Below are 26636 nucleotides of genomic sequence, written 5' to 3' on the forward strand. Positions count from 1 at the left end.
GGGGGAAATGCCATTTTAAACAGTGACAGCTTGGTTTTGAGAAGGAAGACAGGATTTGATCCCACAATGCAAAGGCACACAGGAGTAATGCTTTTCAGACAGGATTTACCCAAATTTTCCCAACACTGTCCAGTTTCAGATATCACACTAATAATATATGGATGCGGTGTTTGTAGCAGCAGATTTTACAACTAATGCTGCTAAATATAAACAAGGTTAATATGTGGGTGAATATTCAAACTACTACAGGTCTTCTCAGTGTTGGTACCTGATGTTTTAGGTTGGGGAGGGGAGGCAATCCCAATGCTTGCATGTTAAAACTTGGGGAAATAGCTCACAGCCTTAGCAATATCTACCCAAATGCAAAATAAGCATAGTTGTTGCATGCATGCTGTTAACTTTTCCTTGCAGACAAAATAACTGCATGAATTTCAATTGAAGTAATTCCTTAACAAAAGCAATTGTTGAGTGGCTGAGTGTACAGGTGAACCCACCAAAATAAAACAATGACAATCCATATGTTAATGGCACTACTCAGGTATTGAATTAATCTCCCAGAGCCTTGGGTAAATTTGAGAGCGAATGCACTTTGCATTAACAGTTTGCATCAGGGATAGTCCTGTCTCTTCCAGCTTGCAAGTTAATTACTACAGCGCAGCAGGGTGTCTTCCCAAAATGCTGCATTGTGCAGATATTCACCATGGTGTTCCAAGGGAATACACCATGTCCTGACTTACTGAGTTCCAGAGCTTGGCTATAATGGGGTAATTTAACTTGGTCTTAAAAACTTTTTCTTGCTTGAAATGTCTGACCTTTGCCAAACTTCAGGATGACGTGTAATGCATACTTCTGCAGTTGCCTAAGTCTCATCCCAAATTACAAATACTGCATATCTTGGGTAGTTGTCAATTGAACACATGTTGAACATGTCAGACTTCCCAGTCTTTTAATGATATATATATATATATAGGGAGAGAGAATGTAAGAGTAATTTTGCTGTTATGGTGGTAGTCTATAAAAAGAGAACATTTTTTATAGAAAGAAAAAAAAGGATGGTTTAATTTTCATTCTGGCAAAAAGATCTTGACATATTAAACCCTGTGCTGATGCAATCTTCCGAATGCCTGATTCTAAGCACAACTTGTCTGTTGCTCAGTCATATGCCGATTTCAGTGACTAACTTAAGACGTAGCGCTTCTGCGCTGATTGCTGTAGAGGAAGCCAGCAGAGTGTGAACAGAATTCTATTCTCGTCTGTATTTATATGAGAAATGCGGAGGAGAGTGAGAGACAGAGATGAGGATGGCAACTCTGTATGTCATTTGTATATCTCCGCACTTTTCCTGATGGCAATGGGATGGAGCTTTAAAAAAAAATGCCGGAAGGGAGAAAACAGAGCTATTGTGTGAACAGTGAAAATAAGATGAGTTGATTTCAGGCCTCAGAAAAGATCTAGCTGATGTAACTCACAAGGGCCAGCAAACTCAGACTCGTGTGCTTTTGACTTGCCTCTCTCATTGAGAATAGCCAAGGGTGATGGATGATGGGACTCGAAGGCCAAATTATCTGGAAAGCCACAAAATATCACCCCCCCACACACACACCTCATGACCTAGATGAATAAGAAGAGGTTGCATTTCTTAATTCATTGGCAACATAATCTTAATTCAGTGGCAACATAAGAAAAAATGGCAAAAGGGAGGGGCAAGAAAGAAGGCAAAAAATACATTTGTGTTTGTTGGGGGCCAGAGATGGAAGCCTTGTTGCATGTGGGGTTGCTCTTTCTGTTGCTTCCTGCTTCCTTTGCAGCCTGTATGATCATATGCTTTTGCAAGTGACAAGCAGTTGCACATGCTGATCACCCAAAGCCATATGTTGATTATCCCCTGCTCAGCCAGTCTTATCAGCATGTTGAGGAATGAGGTATCTGTCATGGGATACCTGTGTGGTGTCCCACAATCCTGGTCAGTGCTTTTATGAGGTTCTTCCTCACCAGGTTAGCCAACACTTGGAACATGTCACCCTGTCTGTTTAGTATAGGCAGTCCCCGAAGTACACATGTCCAAGTTACGAACATCCCATACTTACAAACTGCTATAAAGCCTATTAATTTGAACAATTACTGCAGAAAATCAACATCACCATAGAGGGAAAGGAAGTGAAAGAAAAAAAAAGAGAAGCCTCCAAAGTAAAGTTCTTCCCCAACTGACCCTAGTTATATTTCCCTGCTGGACATGGATGCCCCTTTACCCTCCCCAGGCGTGAAAGGAAGATCCAGACTTCACATCTTCTGCACCCAGCACGGGTCACTGACATGAGCCTGCAGCATGCAGCTTTACCAGCAAGAACACAAAAGGAAAGAATTGTCTTTGAGCATAGATGGTATAGTATGTATGAAAACAGTGGATACAAAGCCCTGGATGGAGTGGGGTATCTATGCATTTCCCCCCTTCTAAAAGGATAGCATGCCTCTCCCAAGATTTAGTTACTGCTGAGAAGAGCTTTAATGTGCAATACTTTTAAAAATGTTTGGCTGCACCCACTCTGACTTTTCATTCTTCCCTTTGCTTTTGGTCAAACCCGCCACTGGCATGCAGCTTCTGAATGCTTCTCTGAAATTCACTGGGCTGAGGAGGTTCCCCACTGCTGTGTCTTCCTCCCATCATCTTATATATGGACATTTGTCATTTGAATTACCAAACCCCAAACATTGAAAATCACAATTCTTTAATGTTCTGAGACTTGAAATCCAAACACAGATGGGTCTAATATAATTTGATTTCAGTCTGTTATGCTTACTGCCTTCTTCATTCAAGCCTCAATTGTCATTAGGTTAGAAACTTTTCACCCAATAAAATCTGACCCTTCAAGAACTTTTATATTGTCCAGTCCTGGTCTCATGTATCTGCCCTTTTAAAAGCAAAATTCTTACCCTTGGTATCAATGAGCTTGCATGGCAAAATAGTTATATGAAATTATTTGAGAAGACTGCAATACCCAGTGTGCCATTTGTAGCAAACAAAATATTTCCAAATCCCTATTTCAGAAAAGGGATTTGTGTGCACATCTTCCTTCCAACACTAAGGTTGATATACTACATTTTGTCTGGTGTGTGTGTATGTAAAAAGTACTGTTCTTTTTGCGTTCCTCCTGACACCCTGGTTGCTATAGTGCAATGATCTATTTGTGAACACACAGGAGATCATTGCTGTAGTTAAAGAGAAAACCTTTTTTTTGGTCATAACTTCATGGATACTCATCCTTCTTGAAAGATGGTAGAACAGAAGATCTAGCAGGTTATTTTAGCTCTCCAAAAAGCTGGAATGTAATGTTCCATCTCTTTCAGCCTTTCTGCAGTGATACCAGATTTTTCAATTTCAAATAGTTTCTGTGTTTAAAAGCTAATGCATGGGTGTTCACAGTACATTGTGGTGCTTCAGCCATCTTTTAGGCAGATTGGCTAGTTGCATGCTATGAGATTTAGTACTCATTATTTTAAGCATTTAGTGTTTGCATGTGTGTAATCTTTCCCAAACCTGCACACCTTTTGTGTACCTTCTGAGTCACGCAAATAGATATGTTTGTTTCAGAATTTGTTTTCAATGGTACTTTTCCCTTCTCTCCCTCCAGCTGTGAATGAGAGAGAGAGAGACAGAGAGACGGCCGTGCACAGGGTTCAGTTTCACTAGCTTTGAAGAGCAGTGCAGCTCAAAATGCCGCCTCCCGCGGATATCGTAAAAGTGGCGATAGAATGGCCTGGTGCCTACCCTAAGTTGATGGAAATTGATCAAGTAAGTACTTAATTCTTTGTATTGGTACATCTTAGTGCACTTTTACATGGGGAGTTTTGAAATAGTCATTATGACTTCTTGATAGTCTTATCATTTGGGCGCAACTGTGGGACCTTCCTTTGACTCCAACTAAACACTTGCTATTAATTTTGGATACTTCCTTAAACCCTTGGGCAAATCTAGTTGTCATGTTTTATGTTTCACACTTTTGTGATCTGTAAATTATGTGGATCCTTCATAATGAGTTAAGTTTGGATTGTACTCCGTATGAATGAGGTTTAAGAATTAATGGTTACAGTCCAAATAAATAGCTATAGACTGTTGTCCTGACTTCAGATCTCTAGCGGTTGCTTGACTTGGTTTTAACTAAGGGATGCCTTTAATGATTCTGTTTTATTGCTTGTACTTGCTGTGAAGTGTTCCATCTCTTCCCTTCTCAAGCAGGTTGCAAAAAACCAAAGAAAGTGTCAGGTGGGGTGTGTATGGATACATGATTCAAGACTTCAAAAATGGGGTTGCGCTGTTGACCTGTCAGTTCCAGCCTGTGCTGTAACGCAAGACCTTCAGCTCTGTGTGTGGCTGCCTGGTCTGGTGCGAGCCATTGGAAATTCAGCTAGGAGCCTTTGTTCCCTTGTATCTTGCCTCCCCCCCCCCCCCCCCAAGGAGTCTAAGGCAGCATGCATGGTCCTCCTTCTCCTCTTCCTTTATTCTCTCAACATTCCTGTGAGGTAGGTTAGACTGAAAGTCAGTGAGTCATGCATGGTCTCCCAGTGAATTCATGGTTGAGTGGGGGCTAGAACTTGCGCCCCCCCCCACTCCTAGTCTAGCAGCCTAGCCAGTATGCCCCATTGGCACCTTCTTGCAGGTCCTTCCTGCATCCAAGCTGGGCAGTGGGCACATCTGGTTGGAACACTATGCAAGGCTTCTGTCTGGGCTGTGAGCTTGCCTGAGCAACCCAGTCTAGTGGCTCTGGTGTGCTTCTGGGGCTCCTTAGGCGTTTAATCACACTTTTGACCACTGCCTGTGGCCCAAGTTTGACAGGACAGGAGATGGGAGAAATAGAGATAGTCAGTTGTAATCTATGTTGATATCATGCTTGTCATTGTTTTATCCTGTTGTTGCAATTGTAGCCACTGGCAGCAGGGACTTACATGGCAACAACAATGCAGTTGTGTGGTGGAATTTGTTTTATAGCTGTCAGGGCCAGACTTTTTCCCCTTCTTCCAAGCAGACCAGGACACAAAAGAAACAAGTGAAATTAGAATACTGGCTATCAGAGAAATGCAACCTGATGATAAAAAGTTGATTCTAAACAATACTTCTCTCTTTCAAAGTGAGAAGAACTAACCCCACCTTCAAGGTGGATGCTCTTGCTTATGGGCCAGTCACTTTATTTATTTAAAAATTTTGCATACTGTCCACTACCATGTGGTCTCAGGACAGTCTTACAATAGAACAAACATGGTGCACCTTATGCTTCTCATTTGGTTCGCTCTCTTACCCTGACACAGTATGATTGGGTTAATGATGTTGGGTCTGCCCAGTTCCATATCAGCAGGTTCAGTAAACTTTCCCCTCAGAATTTAAAACTGTCATGTTCTCAGTGACTGCATGGCTTATCTGATAGTCTGCTGGCTTTGACAACTGAGCTCAAGATTCTGGTTCTTCCTTCTATTCTTCTGAATCAGTGTCTGATTCAACAACCTATACCAACAGTACTGTGGTCAGGAACTAACTTGCATAATTTCTGACCATTTGTCATGCTGATTGGGGCTGATGGGAATTTGCAGTCCAAAACATCTGGAGGGCACCAAGTTGCTTCTTGAGAATAGAAACCCTTTTGCTGCATCTCCTGACTGATCTAAGGAATTTCACTAGAATGTGACAGTAGCCTTCCTGCCTCTCCTTATCCTCAAAGATGCCCCTGTGTGTTGTGCATGACCTGCTTTGGTTGATTCAGGCTTGGTTCTGAGGAAAATTAAGGGCAAATCCAAGTGAGTAAAGTCAGCAAGGACCCAAAGGCCAGACAGCACAGTATTACCAATCCAGTGAGCATTCTTTTGTTTGGCCACTGGGCTAGACTGACTCATAGGGCATCTGTTTCTGGGGTCTAGGTGGTGACTTCATGGCTTCTGCCTCCGAGGCTGAGATGCCAGTTTTTAGCATCACCTCTGAGGCTTTGGACCCTCCAAAGCAATCCCAGGGATAATGCTACCACTGTTGAGATGGATTCCTTGCATCTTCTGTGTAACACCATGCCAAAGATGGACTGGACCTTTTTGTTCCAGTGTCAAACTTCCATGTCTTTCCACTTAAACACAGTAAGAAAGAGCAGACCAGTTAAAAAAAATTTTCACACAGAATTAAAATAGAACATTGCATGGGATCTTCCCCCCAGTTTCACCACTTCCCACATTTTTGGTATGGACATAGCACACAATAGTTCTGCATGAGCCTATTTTTTTTCTTCCCAGCTTCAGTTACTAGCCTGCAGTAAATGAATCATCTGAATTATTTGTTTTGAGCAATTTCTGTATATTGCTCTTCAGATCACCTTAGGAAAGTTTGCATTGGCATCAGTATTACAATTTTTGTTTGTGACAAACCACACTCATACTATGTTCACAATGTACTTTAGGCTAGAAGATAATCAGCCATGTGGAGAGAGAATGTGTGAATTAGCCCTGAGTCTTGCTAATTTTGGTCAAGATCAGAAAAGTGGAACATCCTCTGAGATTTTTAGAGTACAGATGTTATTTTTGGTAGTTAATAGTGCAGTGTGCCTTCAACTTTTAATGCAAATACCTTCTCCTGTCCCCCCATGTTTCATTATCAACAATTTGGGGAATGCTAGGCAAACATATAGGACTGCAAAACTGTTCTTCTGTTGTGGCACTTGAATATATATTAACCACAGAATATGAAGGAGTTGCCTAGACAACATTGCTTGGTCACTCAAGGGTACTGGAGTTCTTTTGAGCTACAAAAGCAACACCAGATCATTACTGCAGATGGAGAAAAATGTAATAATATCCCTAAGGTTGCTGTATGGTAGCCGCTTCCTCTCACACCCCCCCCCACACACATTTCTTGGCATTGTATTACTGCATAAAGACTCTCTGTTAATGCTCTTTGCCTATGCTGTTATTACTCGTACAGGCGCATCTCAGAACTAATTTACATTTATATTAATACGATTAAAAACCTGAATAAGAGGCAGATAGCTATTAATCTCTTTTTCAAACACTGCTGCCATTGGCAGAAGCTTCAGGAAATTTAATAGAGTCTGTATTATTGGTCCCATGTAATAAACTGCACATTACAGGGACCATATGTGGGACTTTCTGCCAAGCCTTTCCCTAACTGTTGGCTTCCTAAGTCTCATCAAGCTATTATCCTCTTAGTAGCTGTATCCTACTGGGGGAGCTCTTTCTTTGTGAAGTGGGGAGGGGTGTCATCTGCGTGAGGTGTTGTTTTTGTAGCAGGCTGTTGCCTCACTTTTTATCCATAAACGTGCTTTAGAAGAAGCTTTCCCTGGGGCAATCCAGATGCTTGAGACTACAAAATCTATTGCTCCAGACCATTAGCTGTGTTGGCTGAAACTGATGGGAGTTGTCAAAACAGTTGGAGAGCATCAGGTTGGAGAAAGCTGCTGTAGAGCAACATTCTTACAACCCAATTGTCAATTTGTACACCTCATATGTTCCTATAAGCTCATGTTGCTTATGGCTGACTAGAACAGGGCAGAAAGTAGTTCTCCAGATGCTTTGGATAACTCCCAGAATTTTTGACCATTGTCCAGGCTAGCAGAAGCTTCTGGAAGTTGAAGTCCCCAGTATTTGGAGATCCATTTTCTGCTCATATTTAATGTAGAATGATGAGAGCTTCCAACAATCTTGGTTCTTGTGTTCTTCTTATCAGGCCTTCTATTTCAGGGTCTGTTTAACTCAAGGGGGTGAGCACACTAACTCTGATTCCCCCACTGCCATTCCCATTGACCTCTACATACTGAGGATTTCTGTTTTGCAGTGGGATCCTTTTCTATCTATGTTGACTTCTGGCACAATGCAAAACCCTGGGAAAATCAATTTTGGGGACCCTGGGCAAATAGAAAAAGCTCTCCTCTGCAGACATGAGTCCCTCAACACATGTAGATTGAGGAGGACGGGGGTGGAGCTAGCATGCTCATCTCTACTCTCGCTACTCTTCTACCCACTGCGTGTTAATTAAAGTCTATTCGGAGGGGGAAAGCGTGGATCTGTATGTAGAGAACTCTGGAGGAACATTTCAAGCTCATGACTGTCTTATATACTGATATCCTTTGCCTCTCAACTTGTATATTATTTTAGAGCAACTTGCACATCACATACAAATGATATGACATGGCCCTGATGGCTCTTTTTAGGAAAATGACTTTGAGGGAAACTCTTCTGAGCAAAGAAGTGTTGAATGGAACCTTGCCATAAGGACTGCTTTCTCACTTCCACTATCAATGGCCCTGGGACTGTGTTACATGTATCTCAGAAATCTGCTGCTTAGTACTGACAGGTTATTTTAGGCCAGGGGTGTAGAACCTTGTGTACGGGGACCAAATCCAGCCCTCCTGGAGTCCCACACTGGTCTTCCAGGGTTCCCCAGGTGGCTGGGCTCCTGCCCAGTGTCCTATCCCATTTCACTTGATTACCAATAGTTTTTGGAAGGTTGCCCTTCCCTCCACTATGGAATTTCCAACATGGGATTGGCTTTCATGCTGAAAGAGGTTCTGTGCTCCTGTTTTATTGTGCCTTAGTGAAGGATCAAGAAGCAGTTTTGCTGTCTGCCTGGGATTGCAAAAAGAAGAGGAAAAAAAAGAGGTAGGACAGCATCCATAGCTGGTGGGTCACAATTTGTTAAAGCAAAACAATGCTGATTTTTTTTAAGAAAACAGGATTATCTACAACCCCCCTAATTGGTGCAATCCAGAAGTTTTGGATTTCCATTTTCACCAGAACAATCAATGGTTTTGACTGTTAGGAGTTGTAGTCCAAAATGTCTGGAAATTCCCAGGTAGGGCAAGTCTGAACTAGCATATCTGCACAGCTATGCAGCTTGTTCTTCAGTTTGGGGTGACTTATAAGAAGTTGATATCTTATATAATCAGAAGAGAAGAAAGAATAGAATGTTCTGCTGTTTGCTGTCAGAACAAGCTAATGACTCAGTGAAAAAGCTGGGTGCATTCAGTGTTGCAGCACTTGTCAAGTTAAACAGGTGCAGGCTGGATCAGTGCCTGGATGGGAGACCACAGGGGAGCTTTATGTAAGTTGTGCAGAGGATGAACAGCATACAAGTATAATAAATCAAATCTTGCATGCTTGAAATGCAATCAAACCACAATTATCTTACATTCACTGAGTCTTCTGTGAAACATTGTGACTATACAACTGTGCATTCTTTACTTACTCAAATACCTGGCTAGCATGATGCTATTGATGCCAGTCCCCTTTCCTCTACACCAGGGGTCAGCAACCTTTAACACTCAAAGAGCCATTTGGACCCGTTTCCCACAGCAAACACCGGGAGCTCCAAAACCCTTTTGATATCTAAAATGAAGATAACACTGCATATATCATTTTTTACCTTTATGCTATGTATAAAAGAACTATAGTGCATTGCATTTATGAAATCAATGAACTGCTACAGAGAAAACAAATTTTTATTTCTGCATGCAACAAAAACATTTTGAACTCCGAAAAAAAAGACGCTGGGTTGACAGTTACTTTCAAATAAATACTCAATGTCTATTTGAGTCCCCCTTGTATTAATGAAAAAGCTGAACTTAAATTCTCCACCTGCAGCAAACCCCCAAAATGCTGTCTGCTTCTGTGTGCCCTCATCCTTTTATCACATGTACTGGAGGGTGCAGTCAGCTGTCAACCTGAATAAATAAAGGACTAATTGATACTTTCATACAGTAAGTAGAATTTCTGCAATACAACAAATATAAATAATAGTCTGGTGAAATATTGAACAAACATCCCTCTCCCAATGTAATAATGCTGCTGGAATTTTTATAAGAATCTTCTTAAAGCAAGGAAGTAGATCTATATCTTCATTATGATTTAGCTGAAGCTCTTGTTCAGTCACTAAACACTGTTATTTTTAATCTTACATTATAAACTAGTAGAACTCCTTTCATATATTTTGAATAGGAGAACAGCTTCCTGCAGGGTCAAAGTCAGTGGTAAAGGGCTGCATGCATTAAACAGCAAACCCCGTAAGGTCATCAGCAGTAAAAGCAAATGAATCTACCCACATACCGTTAAACGTTCGGTTTTCTTCAGAAACTTTTCTTCAGTTTATCCATGGTTGGCCTACCAGGGGAAAAAGCTCAGTAAATTGTGAAAAGCTTAGTAAATCGGTGCATGCCGCAGATCAGCGGCTGTGCTGGCGTGTGTTGCCGATCAGCGGCCGTGCAGGCGCATGTCGTGGATCAGCGGCCATCCCGGCACGTATTGTGAGTGATGGAGCCGCATCAGAGGGATTCAAGAGCCACGTGGAGCTCCAGAGCTGCGGGTTGCCGACCCCTGCTCTACACTGTTCAGTTAATGGAGAATTGTGATGTGGAACTGTTCTTTGCTAGCTGTTTCTGTAACACTATGAGAATCTGCAATGCTACAATATGACGTGTTTTTCCTTGGACTGCCAGTTCTACACAACACAATGCCCTTTGATGTATCAAGTCTCTCAGGGATAGCTAAAGCTACCTCCTTTTTAATTAACTTGTTTTTTGCTCCGATTCCTAGCCTAAAAAGTGATACATGGAGTTTTCTTTAGTGTACCTCTTAAATCTGAAGGTTGCGAAGAGGTACCACACCTCCGTTTGGAGAAAACTGTTAGAATCAGAATAGCAGAGTTGGAAGGGGCCATGAAGGCTATCGGGTCCAACCCCCTGCTGTTGCAGGACACCAGTTTATACCATCCCACTCAGATGGCAGTCCAGTTTCTTTTTGAATGTGGGAGAGCCCATGACCTCTCTAGGCAACTGGTTCCACTGCCATACTGCTTTGACACTTTCCTGATATCTAGTCTGGATCTGGGTTGTCACAGCTTGACTTGATTATTCTGTGTCCTACACTCTGGTATCAGCAAGAAGAGATCTTGACCTTCCTCTTTGTGACAGCCTTTTGGATACTTATACAGGGATATCATGTCCCCCCACTCAGTCTTCTCTTCTCAAGGCTGGACATGCCCAGTTCTCTCACTCTCCTCTCACAGGACAATGTTTCCAAAGCCTGGATTATTTTTGTTGCCCTCCATGGGACCTTTTTTCTAATTTTTATGCAACTTTCTTCAAACTTGGTACCCAGAACTGGGCACAGTATTCCAGATGGGGTCTGACTAGTGAGGAGTATAGGGGAACTACTACTTGTCATGATTTGGAAGGGGGTCTTCCCTGCTCACCCTAGCCAAGCCTAATTGAGAAGGGATATCGTATGAATGTTTCAGCCTTTCCCAACTTGCAGTCCTCCTTGCTGTTGATGGTTGGGCTGTAACTCCCAGTATTCTTGACTGTTCGCCATGTTGGCTGAACCTGATGACTAAAGTCCTCAGTCAGAGGCTAATTAGCAACTTGTGCAGAGCAGGAGCAATGCGAAGGCAATCTTCACCTCCCTGCCGCTCCTGTTCTGCAGGTCCCCTGAAGCTGCAGGTCCCCTGTTCTGCAGGTTCCCACAAGCCACCCCCTGGGTATCTTGTGGCCTGGCTACCCCAAGCCTCTACCCTTCTCATCTGCCAGGAATACTCTGTTTCCTCTTCCACGAGGCCATTCTAACCTTGGAAGAGCAGTGCATATGGTTCTTTCGGTGCTGGCTATAGTGGGGGAGGTGGACATGAGCAGGTACAGCTCCAAGTTCTGTTTCTCTCCTTGAAAGTGGGAGCCCAAAGAATCCTGGAGTCCCCTAGATGCAGTCTAGGGGGGCATAGGGCTGGTCTGCCCATTGTTCTAATCAGCGGTACCATGTAAACCCGGATAGAAATATAAAATCAAATATAGCAGCACTGATGTGGAGTAGAACATGTTAGTGCTTTACTGTTACAGGCATGTCATGAGTAGAGATGGCTGGAGCCGGGGGTCAGACTAGATGACCCGGGAGACCCCTTTTGACTCGCTCAGTTTCTATGTTTCTATCTCCCATTGATGCCAAATTCAGATACAGTATCCCTTAAGCTAAGCTGTTTCAAAGTTGTAGTTAATGTTTTCAGGTAATTATCCTTAGCAAGTATGTGAAAAAATACATGTATGTAATTGAAATATATTTCAGTGTAAAATGGAACTAAGAAGCTGTGACAATATTGACTGAAGGTGCTCCGCAATCCTATGGACCCTAGACAGTGTCTGACCAGCCATAGGATATTATGGCTTGTTAGGTCTGAGTCATTGCTCTTGCAGTAGGCATGGAAAGAACTATGCCAGGCTATCTCCAAGATCAGAAGAGCAATTTTGGAGAGTGTAAAAAGCGAATGGGCAGGGAGGAGAGGAGACTGGAGAGGCCAGATACTGGTCCTAATGCTTCTTCAGCCTTCTCTGAAATGCTGCTGCTAAATGGGCAAAAAAGCCCTCTAGTGAAAATGCAGGGTGGGAGGAAGGAGTCAGTTCCTGCCACACTACCCATTCAGCAATGGATAACCCTAAGCATCTGAGTTTGAGAGCTTATGGCATGGGTCCTTAAACTACGGCCTGTGGGCCGGATCAAGCCCACCATGCTGATTTATCTGGCCCGCCTCAGAACTTTTGAACTCACTCGAAGAAAACAATCTCCGAGTGAGTCCAAAAGCTCTGAGCCAGCACAGGCATACTCAGTGGGGAGATAGTCATGGTCGAGCTTGTGCAGGGAAGACGGGCACGATTGCGGTCGTGCTGGGGGTGGGGGGAAATGGCTGCGATCGCACCTGTCTTCCCTGCACGAGCGCGATCACATCTGTCTCCCCCCCCCCCACCAGCACAATTGTGCCCTTCTCCTCCCCCCGCCCCCAGCACGATCACGGACATTGTAGGCATGTCCCTTGAATATTGGACATGCTCTTCCCCACCTCATCTTGGGCTTCTACTGCAGCCCAAGTGGGCGGAGCAAACATTTTTAAGTTTTATTTATTTTAAAAAAAATTAATGAAATGTTAATTTATTTTAATTTTAATTATTGTAAATTAATTTTAATTAATTTTTAATGTGCAGTATGCATAGGAATTCATTTATTTTTTTCAAACTATGAACAGGCCCCCTGTTTAAAAAGTTTGAGGACCCCTGGCTTATGGGGATTGTGGGGATTAGGTTGTCCCCCAAGTATGCTCTAAATTTTTCCCTCAAATATTTCAGGTTAAAGCAATCTTGATGCACTGGGACAAAATAATTAATGTAAGAAACTTTAACAACACTCTTATTTAAATGCAAATAAAATCAATTAGATCACTGTCTAGGCCATAAAATTTTCCAGTGAACCTGAACCTTTTCTGTGGCAAATTGCCCTCTGCAAATTAAGCAGAGGGAAAATTTCCAACATTTTCTGGAAAACCCACACCACTACCCAGCAGTGTAAGAATGGTTAAACTGGATGAAATCACCATATCTCCATTTTAGTAATCATCATCTGTAAAATGAGTATATGTTGTTCTACTTCATGGGATAGTTGTGAGGTTTAGTCAGAGGAAGACTGTACAAAACTTTCCAGAGTTCAGATCTTCTTAAATTTAAAAAAAAGTTAAAAGTCATGATATTTTTTCTTTTTCAGCTACTAAAACAGGCATCTTGTTAACAAGTTCTTCTAAAACACTAACTTCCTCATTGCCACATAGATGTACATTGTTATTCAGAACACTTAACATTCTGCTAGTTTTATGGAGTATCAAGGGAAATGAAGCTACTGCTCAACTGATAGGGTGAAGCATAAGGGACACCTTGGTTCGTGCGGGAAACAACGTGGAAAGCACTTCAGCATTAGCCTGAGCTGACAATTGGGCTGTGCAGTCTATGTGGCAATGGGCCTAGAGACCTGGAAAAAGTTGGACTTTGATGCTTCAACAGCGTGGCATCTTCCAACTCCCAAAATGCCAAACCCAGCTTAGAAAAGCATAGCCAACTGTGGGCCAGTCAAACACGTCTGGAGTATGACTTGGGCACTGATGCTTTGCTCAGCACACTTCAGGATGTGTGCTGCTTATTCTTCTCATTCCCATTCCCATTCTTTTTTGTTTGTTTTGTTTTGTTTTGTTTTGTTCTTAAAGCTGTTTGGGGCCTGTTAACATTTATGGCATCTTCCAAAGGTGTACATGCAGAAAATGCTGGGGTAGCTGATAGGTTAGAGCTGGGATTCCCTCATGGGAACTGGTACTTTTACATCAAGGCTGCTGGCAGGGTGAGAGTGGCCATAAAAAGGTGAAGTGTGGCAGCTATGCTTAAAGCTTCCATGAGGAAGTGGGCCAGTTCATAAAAGAGATGCTCAGTGTGAAACCTGGCTGATGGCAGCCTCCCTCTCTGCCTCTTTGGCACATGAGTGAAGACCTCAGCATCTGTGTATCAGGACAAAACACAGTGCAAGAATTGTGCTTGGGGTGAAGAATTAAGTTCTCTTTGCTAAGCATTTGTCGTGCCTTTTTTTTTTTTTTATAAAAATTGCTTTTCAGAAAATTAGACTGAACTGGAAACTAACATGATGGAAACCTCCACTTCCCCTTCTCCCTGAAACCAGACAAATATTTATAATCAAGCGGGACAAATAGATTTTGAGGAGAGGCATTGTGTTTGAAGAGAGGAAGAAATGAGATGTCTTTAATTTTTTTTGGTTAAAAGGATTTGATTATTTTGCTTCCCCTTTCAGTTAATTGCACTTAGTTGTTGTTTTTTTTAAACTTTGTTCCCTAAACAAGATCAGTGCTTAGAAAAGATTCTGGATGCGCTGTTCTAACCAGAGGGAGGGAAGAGTGATGCTGCTCTCAAATCCAGCTGTCCCTATCACAGACACTGACGCTTTTGTTGGTTTGTTGGTTGGGGGGTGGGAGGGAATGTTGCATGTGCGGTACACTCCAGTAATGCTTGTGTCACACGTTTGATCTTTGCCAAGGCTTGCTAGGCAGCCACCAGTTATGTAACTCTGATGTCCTCTACAGCACAGAAGGAGCAGTGGAGGCCTTCCTGAAGAAACTGAAGAGCACCTTTCTTACAGCTGTTCAAAATTTTTGCTTTGGAGACAAAGGGATTTAAAGAGACACAAATGCCAAACAAATTCAATAAAGGCATTGTATCATATGGGAAATAGAGCTTATGAAAAGAAATGGAGAAGCATATCAGAATGATTTTATTGCTTTTTTGATTTCATGTTTGGTTAATTTGCTTGGGCTTTTTTTACTCTCAGGATCTCTTCTGTGCTAAGTAGTTCCTAAAAGATAAGGACAGATTCTGTGTCTTTGGGGAGTTATGCCCTAGTTATTTGTATTTCTCTTAACTAAGATGAAGATGGACAATTGTTCCAGCTTGGAAAGCTGCTTTTGTTTTGATAAATTCACACAGCAGCACAAAATGTTTCTCAGCAGTTCTACTGTTCTCTCAGGGATAGCATTTGCTTGTAACCTTGACCACACACTTACACATGTTAGGAGTATAGTTTTACTTCTCCCCCTCCTTCCCTTGAATGCTTCCTCTCCTGGGCTGTACAGGAAGTAACTATGGTCAGAAGACTAGGCCTCGTTCTGTAATAGAATGTTCCTGTGGAGGAGAGTTGGCCAGTTTCTGTGCCTTTCAGGACCACTCAGTTCTCCATCCATAGGAGTGCACCATGGAAGGGGCCATGCTGATAGTCACAATGCTTCCAATTCGGATAGCTGTGTTAAGTTTGCTTGATGCTTTCACTGTATCAATCTAAGGGCTGTTCTAAGACATGCAAAGCTGATTCATTTGCAAGTATATGGTACATCAGGACCCTGAAAAAGCCCGCCCAATAAATTTGTATTCATTGCTAGCCTAAAACAGGCAGCTGGGGTGGTGTGGAGCACTTGTATCACCCCAGTTCTTGGGTGCCACAACCAAGAGAAAGAACCTTCCTTGATACCGCCAATCTTGGCCTGTGGTAGGACCTATAGAAGGATCTTGACCACTTGATAGAATGGAACATAGCTTTGACATTACTTTCCCCCCTTACTTATTTCATGAATCCATGAGCAAATGGTTTGCAATGCCTAGATTTAAAAAAAAGTTTGACAATTACCTGATTTTAAAAAGTATTAGCAAGAGGGCAGATAAAATTGGTTCTGAAAGGCAGGACATGTAAGTACACCAGTTCACCTCTTTCACAGAAGAAAACATTTACCTGATGAAATATTTTCCTTTGATGGTGGTCTTGAAGGTATATAGGAGTTGCTTTCCATTGATAACTCCATTATAACTGAACATGCAGTTACAACACATGGAAAACCATGGTTAGAGTGGATCTTCCTTTGTTGTGGACATCAAAACTGATAATGCCACTGCTTCCAGATGGTTTCTTTAACTCATTCCTATGAGGACAATTGTGTGTAATAAATTCATTCTATAATTCAAACCATATTCCTCTTCAAAACAGTAAAACTGGAAAGTCAGATGTTTCCTAATGAAGAGTTGCATCCTCAGACAGTATAAAATTGTATGCATACTTTGTGGATGATTGTAATCTTTGTTATAACTGCTCTGTTATTGTGTGTAATATGTTAATAGTATTAAGTAGTTCTGCATTATGCAGACTTCCTGTAAATAGCTTTACTTTATCTTAGGATGCAGATCATCCCCTGACCTTGCTGAAATGGTAACAAGCACCGGCAGTTCATTTACTTAAAACAAACCTCTGTGGCTCAAGCTATTGGGATTGCCACAAAGATGGGGCAGGTTCATTGCAGCAGCCATCAGGACTGCTGGGTTGAAGAAAAAAAGTGGGCCTCTTGGCTCAATCAAAACAAGCCATGGTAGCTTGTAGTGAGCCATAGTGTATGCATAATCGCTACCTGGCCATGGTTTATCGTGCTGCTGAAACCTAGGTGCATGGATTCTTGGAAGGTTAAATAAACCTCAGATAATTCTACAACAGCCCATAGGTTCTAGACACACTTGCCCAGGTTCAGATGCCATGACATGCTGAGGCTAGCAGTGATGATATAGAAACATAGAAACAGAGTGAGTCAGACGAGGCTTCCTGGGCCATCTAGTCTGACCCCCGGATCCAGTCGGCTCCACTCATGACATGCCTACCATGAATATGAATTGTTCCTGGCACACGCTGTGGCTTACTGCAAGCCTACCATGGCTTGTTTTGATCATGTGAGCTAGCCCACAGGCTCTCTTCAACCATACAATCCAAATTTACTTCTTGGTGGCTGCTGTAAACAAACTACCTCATCTTTGTATAACTATCTTTTATTTTCTTTCAGACAAATGGTTCTCTCTCTCTCTCTCTCTCTCTCTCTCTCTCTCTCTCTCTCTCTCTCTCGTAGGGAATCATGCGTTTATGTTTACAGAAGTGTTCAGAATGTTGTGACATCCCCAGACCAGACAGTGTTCTTTCTATTTTGGGGACTGTGAACCAATGAAAACTAACTTTAGCCACACCATATGGTACCATGCAGACTTGCTACACTGCGAATTCACAGAAAAAAATGAGAGTGTATTCTACTGGATTTTATGGAAGCTTTTAGTAGATAACTTACTGAGAGGGTGGAACATTTCTCTTCTCTTCTCTTCTGTGTGTGTGTGTGCATGCGTGCGTGCACTGTTGTATACAGCAGAGCTAGTTTTGCTAAAACCTGTATTCAAAACACACTTTAGACATGACGCATAACTGTTACCAGGAAGCAAGAAAGGCAGCTTAAAAGATCAGGTTGTTTACAAGTTGGTTTTGTGACTCTTTCGCAACAAAGTTTGCACTGGAATCTAAGGTTTAACTTTTGACTCTCTCATAGATGCAAATGGATATGCAACAGAAAATCCTGTAATGCCCAGTACCTAATTAGTTGCAGCATTAATGTCATGATCATCACTGGTAGCCTGACACTTTGCCCACCCCTCTACTTCTCTCCAATGCTGTGTTCTAAAAAGGGCACGTTAATTAAATGGGGTCATCCCCAAAGGGGGAACATTTGTGAGGTCACTGACTAGAGCATCATTTCAAGTCAATTTTTCTTCCTTGTTAATTATTTAACTGCCTTGTTCTGTAACACTTTTAAATGAGGCCCAAGCTAGGTACAATGGCTACAGCCTGCTAGTTTAAACCTGACTCTGCCTCATTTGCATATCAAATAAATAGTGGGGAAGATCTGCTTTTAAAGCAAAAGGGACCTGCAGTTGATGGGAACCTGATCCCTTCCTATTATTTATCCTTCCACTGCACCTTGCTTTTCTCATGCTGGAGCTCACACCTGCTATCAGCTCTGGCTGCTGTAAGTCATCCGAACAATACAGAAATACTTTATGCCTCCACAGTAGATATTGCAGAAGATGCACATGAAGGAAAACCTGGTGTGTGTGTGTGTGTGTTCAGTTTCAGGGCCCAACAACTAGTTTAGGAGTCACTTGATAGAGGGGATAAAACAGAGTGTGTGAGACACCACCCAAAGCGGATTGCCAGAAAGTTTGGCTGTTACAGCTCCCAATTTCATGCCAGCTTCTGAGCTGGCAACTGGAGTCCAAGGCTTCCTTGTCCTGAGTGGTCTTTTCTGTAGAAAATCTGAAGCTTCTGCATTCCTCTCCCATCCAAGCTCTCTATGGATGGTGCAGAAGGTGCATGTGAAGTGGAAGCATGGAATAACTTCTTATCAAAAACAACAAAGCGGTTGTTTGACACCAGTCAATTTCAGAGGTTCTGAAATTACATTTTGATTAACTGCAATGCAGCATTATGTCTAAAGGAGGCAACATTTAGGCAACCTTTGGTTTTTATTTTGTTTTGCTTTTTAAGAAAAATCAGCTCACTGAACACTCCACCATACCAGAGCCCATTTGGCCAGTCTACTGGAGCATATAATGTTCAGAGAGCTAAGTGTACATTATGTGTATGAATGTATGTATTCCATTCACAGTTATGTTATTCCCCATGTTGCACTGAGAGTAAATGACCTGCTTGAAAGCTACCTAGTGAGTTTGGGGATTAAAGTGAGATTTGAACTAGACCTCATTAGAGTTATACCCTTACAGCAGCCTGAAATGTAAAAATGAATGGACTCTGTGCTGAATTCAGGTAAACTTGTTTAATTGAATTGGACTATTTGGGTTTTTTTTATTATTTTTTTAGAAGGTTTGTATGCCATTTTTCAGGGGGAAAAATTTCAAAGCAATTACATAGGAAATTGAAATAAACTGGTGGGGGTGGGGAGGCAGGCATACATGTATACTGATTATACTGTGATGTTCACAGAAAGTAATTTTTTTAACCCCTTTTTTCAATCCTCAGAAAAAGCCACTGACTGCAATCATTAAGGAAGTCTGTGATGGGTAAGTACTCCTTTTTTCTGTGCTTTCTTTCAGCTTTCAAAATGGGTAGTTCTGAAATAAACCCCTCCCCCTTTGCAGTTTAATTCAAATATCTTTCAGGAATTTTACAGGCTTACTTTATATTCTCATCTTCAGTTCATCTAGTAAAATGAACAGCATCACTGGGAAAGACTGTAGTATTTATTAAATGAATGTTCTGCTGTTCTTCCAAGAAGCTCATGAGTCTCTTCAGTGAGTCAGTTTAGGCTGGAAGATAGTGACAGGCCTAAGTTCACCCAGTAAGCTTTATGGTTGAGAAAAGATGTGAGCCTGGCTCTCCCTGGTCATTTTAACTACTGTATCACACTGATGCGCATTAGTATGGTTAGGTAAGCTCTTGCATTTGTGTGGCTCTGTTCATGCACAGGAATTGCCATTTCCCCTGGATAATAAGGAGTTTCTCACACATCAGCACACATAGAAATTGGAGACCTGGGAGCATGTTCCACAGCGGCATCTTATTGTTTTCCCCTGTCCATGCAGACTATGCCACTTAATTCTCTGGAGATCCCCCTGGAGATTTGCATCATGTGGGAGGGGAAAGCGTGTGCAATATATTAATTTAAAAACAGCATTTGCATTGGGAGGAATAATTTTATTACATGTGTTCTTTCCCTTTTCTTTTTGTATGCCAGCAACAGCTGTGAGGAATGAAATTATTTAATTGAAAGGGAAAGAAATACAATGACTATGTTTGTACATATGCTAAAATAATTAGTTTACTACACCACAGCATGAATAAACTCCATACTGATGATTGTTAATTGTTTGCTCTTCCCTTCATGTCAGTATGTAGGCATAATTTGGGCTGTGGCTAAATATTCCCATATAAAACAGCTTTAACCTAGGGATTGTTGTTTTCTTATGAAAGTTGGTTTGTTTGGGTAAACTATAATCTTGGGCTTAGATGTCATGCAATATTACAGGCAGTTCCCAAGTTACAAATGTTTGAGTTATAAACAACCTGATCTTAGGAACAAACTGCCATAAAGTATATTGTTTTTTAAGAAATTACTGCAGCAAAGCATCACCATAGAGAGAGCAGAAGTGAAAGGGGAGAGAAGGAAGGCATCCAAAGCATGTCTTCTCGCTTGACCCATCCAGAGAGGGAAATTTCTCTGGCATTTCCTTGCTGCACAGAGGATGTGCTGTTGGATATAGGCTGGGGGGCTAGAGATATTTGTGGTTTTCCCACTTTCATGGGGGTTCTGCACCCCTAGCCCCTACAGATTTGATTAAGATGAAGTTCCATTTCTCTGGAATGGAACTCGTTTGTAAGCCAGGTACTCCTTGTATTCTCTTGCATTTAGTGAACCCACTCATACAAAGGGATGAGTAAAGTGGGAGCAAATGTTCACATTGTGTTTTTATAAGCCAGAATGTGTGGCTTATTGTTACATGCAAATATATTCAGTGTTGCCTTTACATATGTTCCTAGAACTATTTATGTATCTTAGCCTTCTGTAACTAAAAAAGTATCAGAAAGGAAAAGAAAAGCTTGAGTTTGGATTTCTATATTGTGTGTACATGTTACTAATAAAGTTGTTTGTATATTTTAAGGTGGTCTCTTGCAAACCACGAGCATTATGCACTGCAACACGCAGATGGTTCCAATTTCTATATCACTGAAAAGGTAGGAAGATGCTTTTTATACCATTCTTGTGTGCTCTACAAGTTTTCATACTGACAGTTTCAGAGCTAATGTTGAGAAAAACTACATTATTATCTTCATTTTTATTGTGCTTGGACCCAAGTGGGTTCTAATGGCATAACTGTGCTGCATTCTTTTGGTTTGAACTCTGACTGGTGGCAATATAATAGTATATTGCAGGCAGAAGTATAAAATTGGTGTATTGAAAGGTTCTCTAGCCAAGATTTTAATTGGATAAGCATTGTCCAGGAGTTGGCAACATTTCTTTGTTAATTAAGCAATGTATTATCCGAATTAATTGTACAAGAGGTTTTTAGGCCAGTTTTTATAATACTACTGATATTGATAGGACCAGAATGGATTTCGAGCTTAGAGCACTTGATTTAAAAAAAAGAATGTGTGAATCATTGAGGCCAGTTTTCTTTTAATGCTTATAAAACAAGATTTATGTTGCCAGGTAAACAAACTGGAACTACATAGTCAAATGTACATTCAGTTTACTTTTTTAAACAAGTTATTCCTAGTGGCAAGGACTACAAAAGAGAAGTGGCATGGCCTACTATATCCCTCACCAGCTTGGGTCCCACCAGGTATTTTGAATTTGAACTCCCATTAGCTCCAGCCAGAATAGTCAATTGCCAGGAATGCTGAGAGCTGTAGTTCAAAATATCTGGAGGTCTCCAGATTGGGGAAAACTGGTCTACTCTTTTCATGCTCCCACTGATCTCAAATGATGAGGCAGTGTCCCTAAAGAAGAGTCTCAAGGGGCTTCTGGATATATTGGAAGTTGCAGCCCTTCCTAAGAATTGATTGATTTATATTCTGTAAGCCGTCTTGAGACGTTTATGAAAAGATGGGATACAAATGTTTTATTAAATTAAAAAATTAAAATCCACATGTCAGGTGCACAACCTGTGGGCTGCATGCAAAACGCCAGCCCCATAACTTTGCCCCCACCCACCCACATGGGTGCTGTAGCCCCCGATTTCTTTGCAGCCCTCCCCCAGCTGGTATAGACTGCTCTTTTTGGCCACTGCTACCTGCAAGGAAAGAGCATTCTGTGCTGGGATCTGGATCTGGAGGCAGGGCAGTGGAAAGAAGGTTGCGTAAACAGTATATCATATATTAGAACTGTTCCTAGCTTGCGGCACTTTGGACAGTGTGGGGTGGTAATAGTAATGGGTGGGGTTTACACTGAAAGGCTTCAGCTCTAACAAATCGAATCAAATCAAATCCTGCATATGAAAAGTTTGCATGAGAAGCCTTAACTTTAGAACTACTTTGCTTGACCTGTGGTTATAATGAGTACATGCAGGTGTTCCTTTTTTCATGGCAGAACATTCAAGCATGTTACAATAGTCCTGAAGTGCTGCAGTCCAGGAACAAGTTTATTCCAGATCTTCTTTTGTGTGAGTTAGTACTTGTAAGGCTGGTAGTGGGTGAGCGGAGGGAACTTAAACATTTCTTTGCTATCAGGAACTCCTTTCCAGTTCTGTAGGCTGCTTTAGATGGTAACTTCTTGCTGGCATTTGTTTGTGATCAGGATGTTTTAGGGAAGCAGCAGACAGGAAACAAAATGAGACATACACATGGCTGGTTGTTAGGTAAAGAAATCTCACTCATGCCACTTCCCTTTTCCCCCTAAATGGTAACTTAAAAGAAATCTCAAGAATTAATAGAACTCTCCATGACAAGATGTGCCTACATACTTCTCTGCAGGCATCTTGTACTTCAGGAATACAGAGCCTCTTAAAGGTGGGATGCCGAGCTTGAGCCCTTTTGTATTTGCCTAGCCTGAGGTTTCACTCAGTCCTTCCACATGGCAATCTGCTCCCCCAAGAAAAGTTCCTCAGTCTTCAAGAGATGCTATATGGGGGTACAGGGGGAGGAGCAGGTGGGAAAGTCACTTTACTCCAACCACAGCTGGTGCTTTTTAGAATCCAAGGTATTTTATTATTCTGGGTTATTTTGTGAGAGCTGCTTTGCAGGGGGTGGGCAGGTCCTTTGTAATAATAAAAATTATATTGGCAGCTGAACAGAGCTAGAAATGAGTTATCTCCTAGTCTACCTTTTGATCCAAGACAGCCAGCATAAAGTAATACAGTGACACAGGGACTGCTTCTACTCATTTGGCACATGGCATAGCTCAGGGGTAGCATATACCTCACCTGGAACTACAGATCTGTGTACTGCCAAGGACATAGAGAGAGGAGGCAGGTTCAGCCTCTGGACCTCAAGCTGTGCTGAGGTTCTTGTTTTGAAAAATGACATATTTAATGAATGTTTCTAAGAATTCAAATGTAAGCAGTGCAATAGAGTATTTGAATTTCATCACAGCATCCTTTGTGGAAGGGATAAGAAGATTTATGTAAATTCTAGCAAACTCAACATTCAACTCTGTACAGTTCAGGAGCTGAAATGCTAATTCAGCTAGTGCCAAAATATGCAGAAATAAAATGTTAACAATCCAACTCTTAGTGCCAGGACAGCACAATACATTTCATAGTAGCTAACCTCCTTTCACCAAGGAAACCCTGTGCTAAGCACCATGTTTTAGCTTCAAGATATTTCTAGGCTTGTCTGGATGAGAATCCATTTGACTCATTGTTGGGATGTATGCACCTTGCAATCTCTAGGAGAGTGCTTTATGTGATCAGTTCACGCAGGTTGTATGAGCACTGCATTATGACTTGCAGTTCAGCTTATGAAATGTCCCCGTCACAAAGCTGTGTACTTGAGATGATACAAAAAAATTGCCTGTGATGGCTTTCCCATTGTACAAGACATCCGTTGATGTCCCAGAAATGGAATGATGAAAGTGCATCTGTGAATTCTTCTGTGCTTCACTGGGCAAGACAGACTTAGCTTGTGAGTCTCTCAATGGGAAGCACAAGGCCAAGCAGCTGTATTTGCATTGTAAAAATGGTTCCATCTGCTTTCTTCCATCCAGTTCTGACCTAGGTATTCTCCCTGGATTAATGGTTTCTTTGGAAAAATGTGGCATGTACTGTTTTTGTTGGTGTTGTGCTGGTTTGTGCATTTTGTTAAAGAAGACACAGAAAATGCTATTAACTTTGTGCCCAGGAAAGACTGGGATAAAAGACTTCAATAGGTTTATGCCTGGATCACCCAAATAAGAGAGAGAATAAATAAGGGCAAGCATTTCATGCCATTAGTATTACTCAGATGCCTGCGAACATTGCTTACATGTTCCACTGTTTACTGCCACCAGTTGAGTGAAGGAGAAATGCCAAGGGTCATGATGACCAATAAGTGGGCACTCTGAACTTTTGCATGCTAGGGTTTGAACTGCATTACCCAGGCCTCTTAGGAGAGGCAAGCATGTTATTTTCTCAGAGGAGCAGAAAGGAAAATTTTACAGCTTCTCAGCTGCGTAAAATGTCTTCCTAAAACTATATTTGCTGTTCAGGCAGCCCTTGCTTTGCAACTCCCTGCATCTGCAAGCTAATTGTGGTCACTGAGATGTAAACCCACTAGAAAGTACCTCAGAACTTAGAGTATTTTCATGCAGATATTTCACCAACTCTGCCCTTTTCTTGAGGAAGGGGAAGAACTTGCCATTCTAGCATGAGCCTGTGTATTGTCAGGGCTGCCGGAAGAGCCACTGTTTGGGTGAAGTGGCTGCTCCAGGCACCAAATTCTTTGGATGCCAGATGATTCCCTGAAGGAGCTGGACACAGTTGTGTGGAAGTGTTGGCAGCATGCCAACTTCTCCTCTTCTCCTGGGAGGACTGCAGCCACGTTCTGTTCCATCAGCCAGGAGGGCCACATGCTCCAGAGTACTGGGTTGGTTTCTGGTTCTGAGAGTTGGTCTGCCTGGCTCTGCAGTGGGTTGAACCAGCCACTCTCCTTCTGCCTCAGTAAGATAACACTTGGTACAGCTCTCTGGAAGGCTATCCATGTGAGGATCCCTCAGAGTTAGACAATGGGCTGGTGGGCTCTCTGGGAAGTCCCACAGGCTGTTTCCCTACTATGATAACTGCTTCGGGAGATAAGCAGCTGGTGGTCCTCTTTGAGGCCCATCCGGCTCAAATGCCACACTTGGAGGGGTCCTTTTTCAGAGTGAGGCATTTTGGGTGAGGTAGCTACGAAGATCATCTGTGCTGCTGTGGCACAGGTGATTTCCAAGCCCAACTTACCTGGAATAAGGGTCCTTCTCTTCAAGGTCTAGTGAGGAGGAATGCATGGCCTGCTTGTTGTAACATCATTACTGGCAACCAGTTCAGTTTTGGGCACAACTCAGTGTGCAAGGTGTGAGCCGTAAACTCCTAAACAACATGGGACAAAATTACTGAAAGGATTACCTCTCCCCAGTAAACACCTTTTAAGATCTTTGGCATGGGCCCATCTTTATACCTTGCTGCTATTTATAGGGTGTTCAGTGTGGTGTGTGTTGCAGGAGGCATGGAGCAGAAAAGGGCTTTCTGAGTGCTTGGGTCGAGACTCTGCAACTCCTTCTCTGGCCTTCTGCCAGTGTGTGAAAGACGTTTTTGTTTAGATTGGCCCTTGGCCTCTTCAGCAAGCTGTTGCTGCGTTTGTGAGTTTTTGTTTTTAACTGGCCATTTTAAAAAATCATAAACCTTGTTTTTACCGACATATTGCTTTTGTTTGAGTAACCAACACAGTTGTTGGGGCAGGACATTATGATCTCAGCATGACTGAATGTTAGACACTGTTTCAACCATATTCTGCCCGTCACTTGATGCCACAGATATACCAGCTGGGAAATTAGTGGGGAAATTACATTTCCCAGAAACAGTGTTATTTCACATTTTCCAAAGAATAACATTCTGTGGGGCACAAAATACTGTTAAGTTATTAAAACTAAGGAGTTTATATTATGACTGGCTTGATGGATACATTGCATATGATGTGCAAGACATTCTTGTACTGTGTGATAATTCAAGTCATCTCCACCCTGGTTAGGTTGGTATTTATATCCTACCCTTATCTTTAAAGATAAAGCTACTCAAAAGTATACATATCAAAACAACCTTTAGAACAAACACAAACTGCAGCAGTTAAAAATTCAAAAAACAGTAGCTCTAAAACTTTCCTCTGTCAAAATTATATATATAACAACATCTCATAGATTATAACAGATATATAAAATTATATATAAGACAACAGATTTTTAAGAAGGCTTTTGTCATCTGCCTCTAGATGGAAACAGAGGCAGCCTAGCAAATCTCTCCTGAGAGACAGAGTTCTGAAATTGTAGTGCCACCACTGAGAAGGACCTCAATATGCTCATCTGATTTTACAGAATGGGTTGGTACAGAGAGCAGGGCCTCTAAGGCTGACCTTAAAAGTCAGGCAGGTTCATGCAAGAGCAGGCAGCTTCTGGGGTCTTCCGCTTTTTGCAGTCTTTAAATACTAGTTTTTTTTTTTTTTTTAAGAATCTTGGGAGCTCATGAAACTCTTAAAATGAATACCAGTGATGCTACATCAGTATTTCATTCAACATTTTTGTTTATTTAAATTCAATTATTTAGAATGTTTTCATTCCTGGACTCCAGCATAGGAGTGTGGTTCATCCTTCTTTAAAAGTGGCATCAGTTCTGCAAGAACCCATGAGGAGCCTGAATGCTTGAACATTTTTTCCACTGCTTTTCGTACAGAGTGACTCATATGAACCTCACAGAGACCTAAGC

General features: G+C 41.8%; 1 protein-coding gene across 4 annotated transcripts in view; it reads left to right on the forward strand.

Moving 5' to 3' along the window:
* The window catches only part of ELMO1 (engulfment and cell motility 1), a 334494-nt gene that overhangs the window by 51931 nt on the left and 255927 nt on the right, over positions 1-26636 (forward strand). For 3 of the 4 annotated variants that reach the window (XM_044454468.1, XM_044454459.1, XM_044454476.1), the window contains 3 exons: positions 3630-3790; positions 19231-19271; positions 20871-20943. In XM_044454468.1, coding sequence (XP_044310403.1) covers positions 3713-3790; positions 19231-19271; positions 20871-20943 — 192 coding nt within the window. In that variant the 5' untranslated portion in view covers positions 3630-3712. Of the gene's footprint in view, positions 1-3629; positions 3791-19230; positions 19272-20870; positions 20944-26636 lie in introns of those variants that run through there. The other variant, XM_044454483.1, reaches the window with a different exon arrangement.

Source organism: Varanus komodoensis, unplaced genomic scaffold, assembly GCF_004798865.1.
Source record: "Varanus komodoensis strain SLA01 unplaced genomic scaffold, ASM479886v1 scaffold10, whole genome shotgun sequence".
In the NCBI taxonomy this organism is placed as follows: domain Eukaryota; kingdom Metazoa; phylum Chordata; class Lepidosauria; order Squamata; family Varanidae; genus Varanus; species Varanus komodoensis.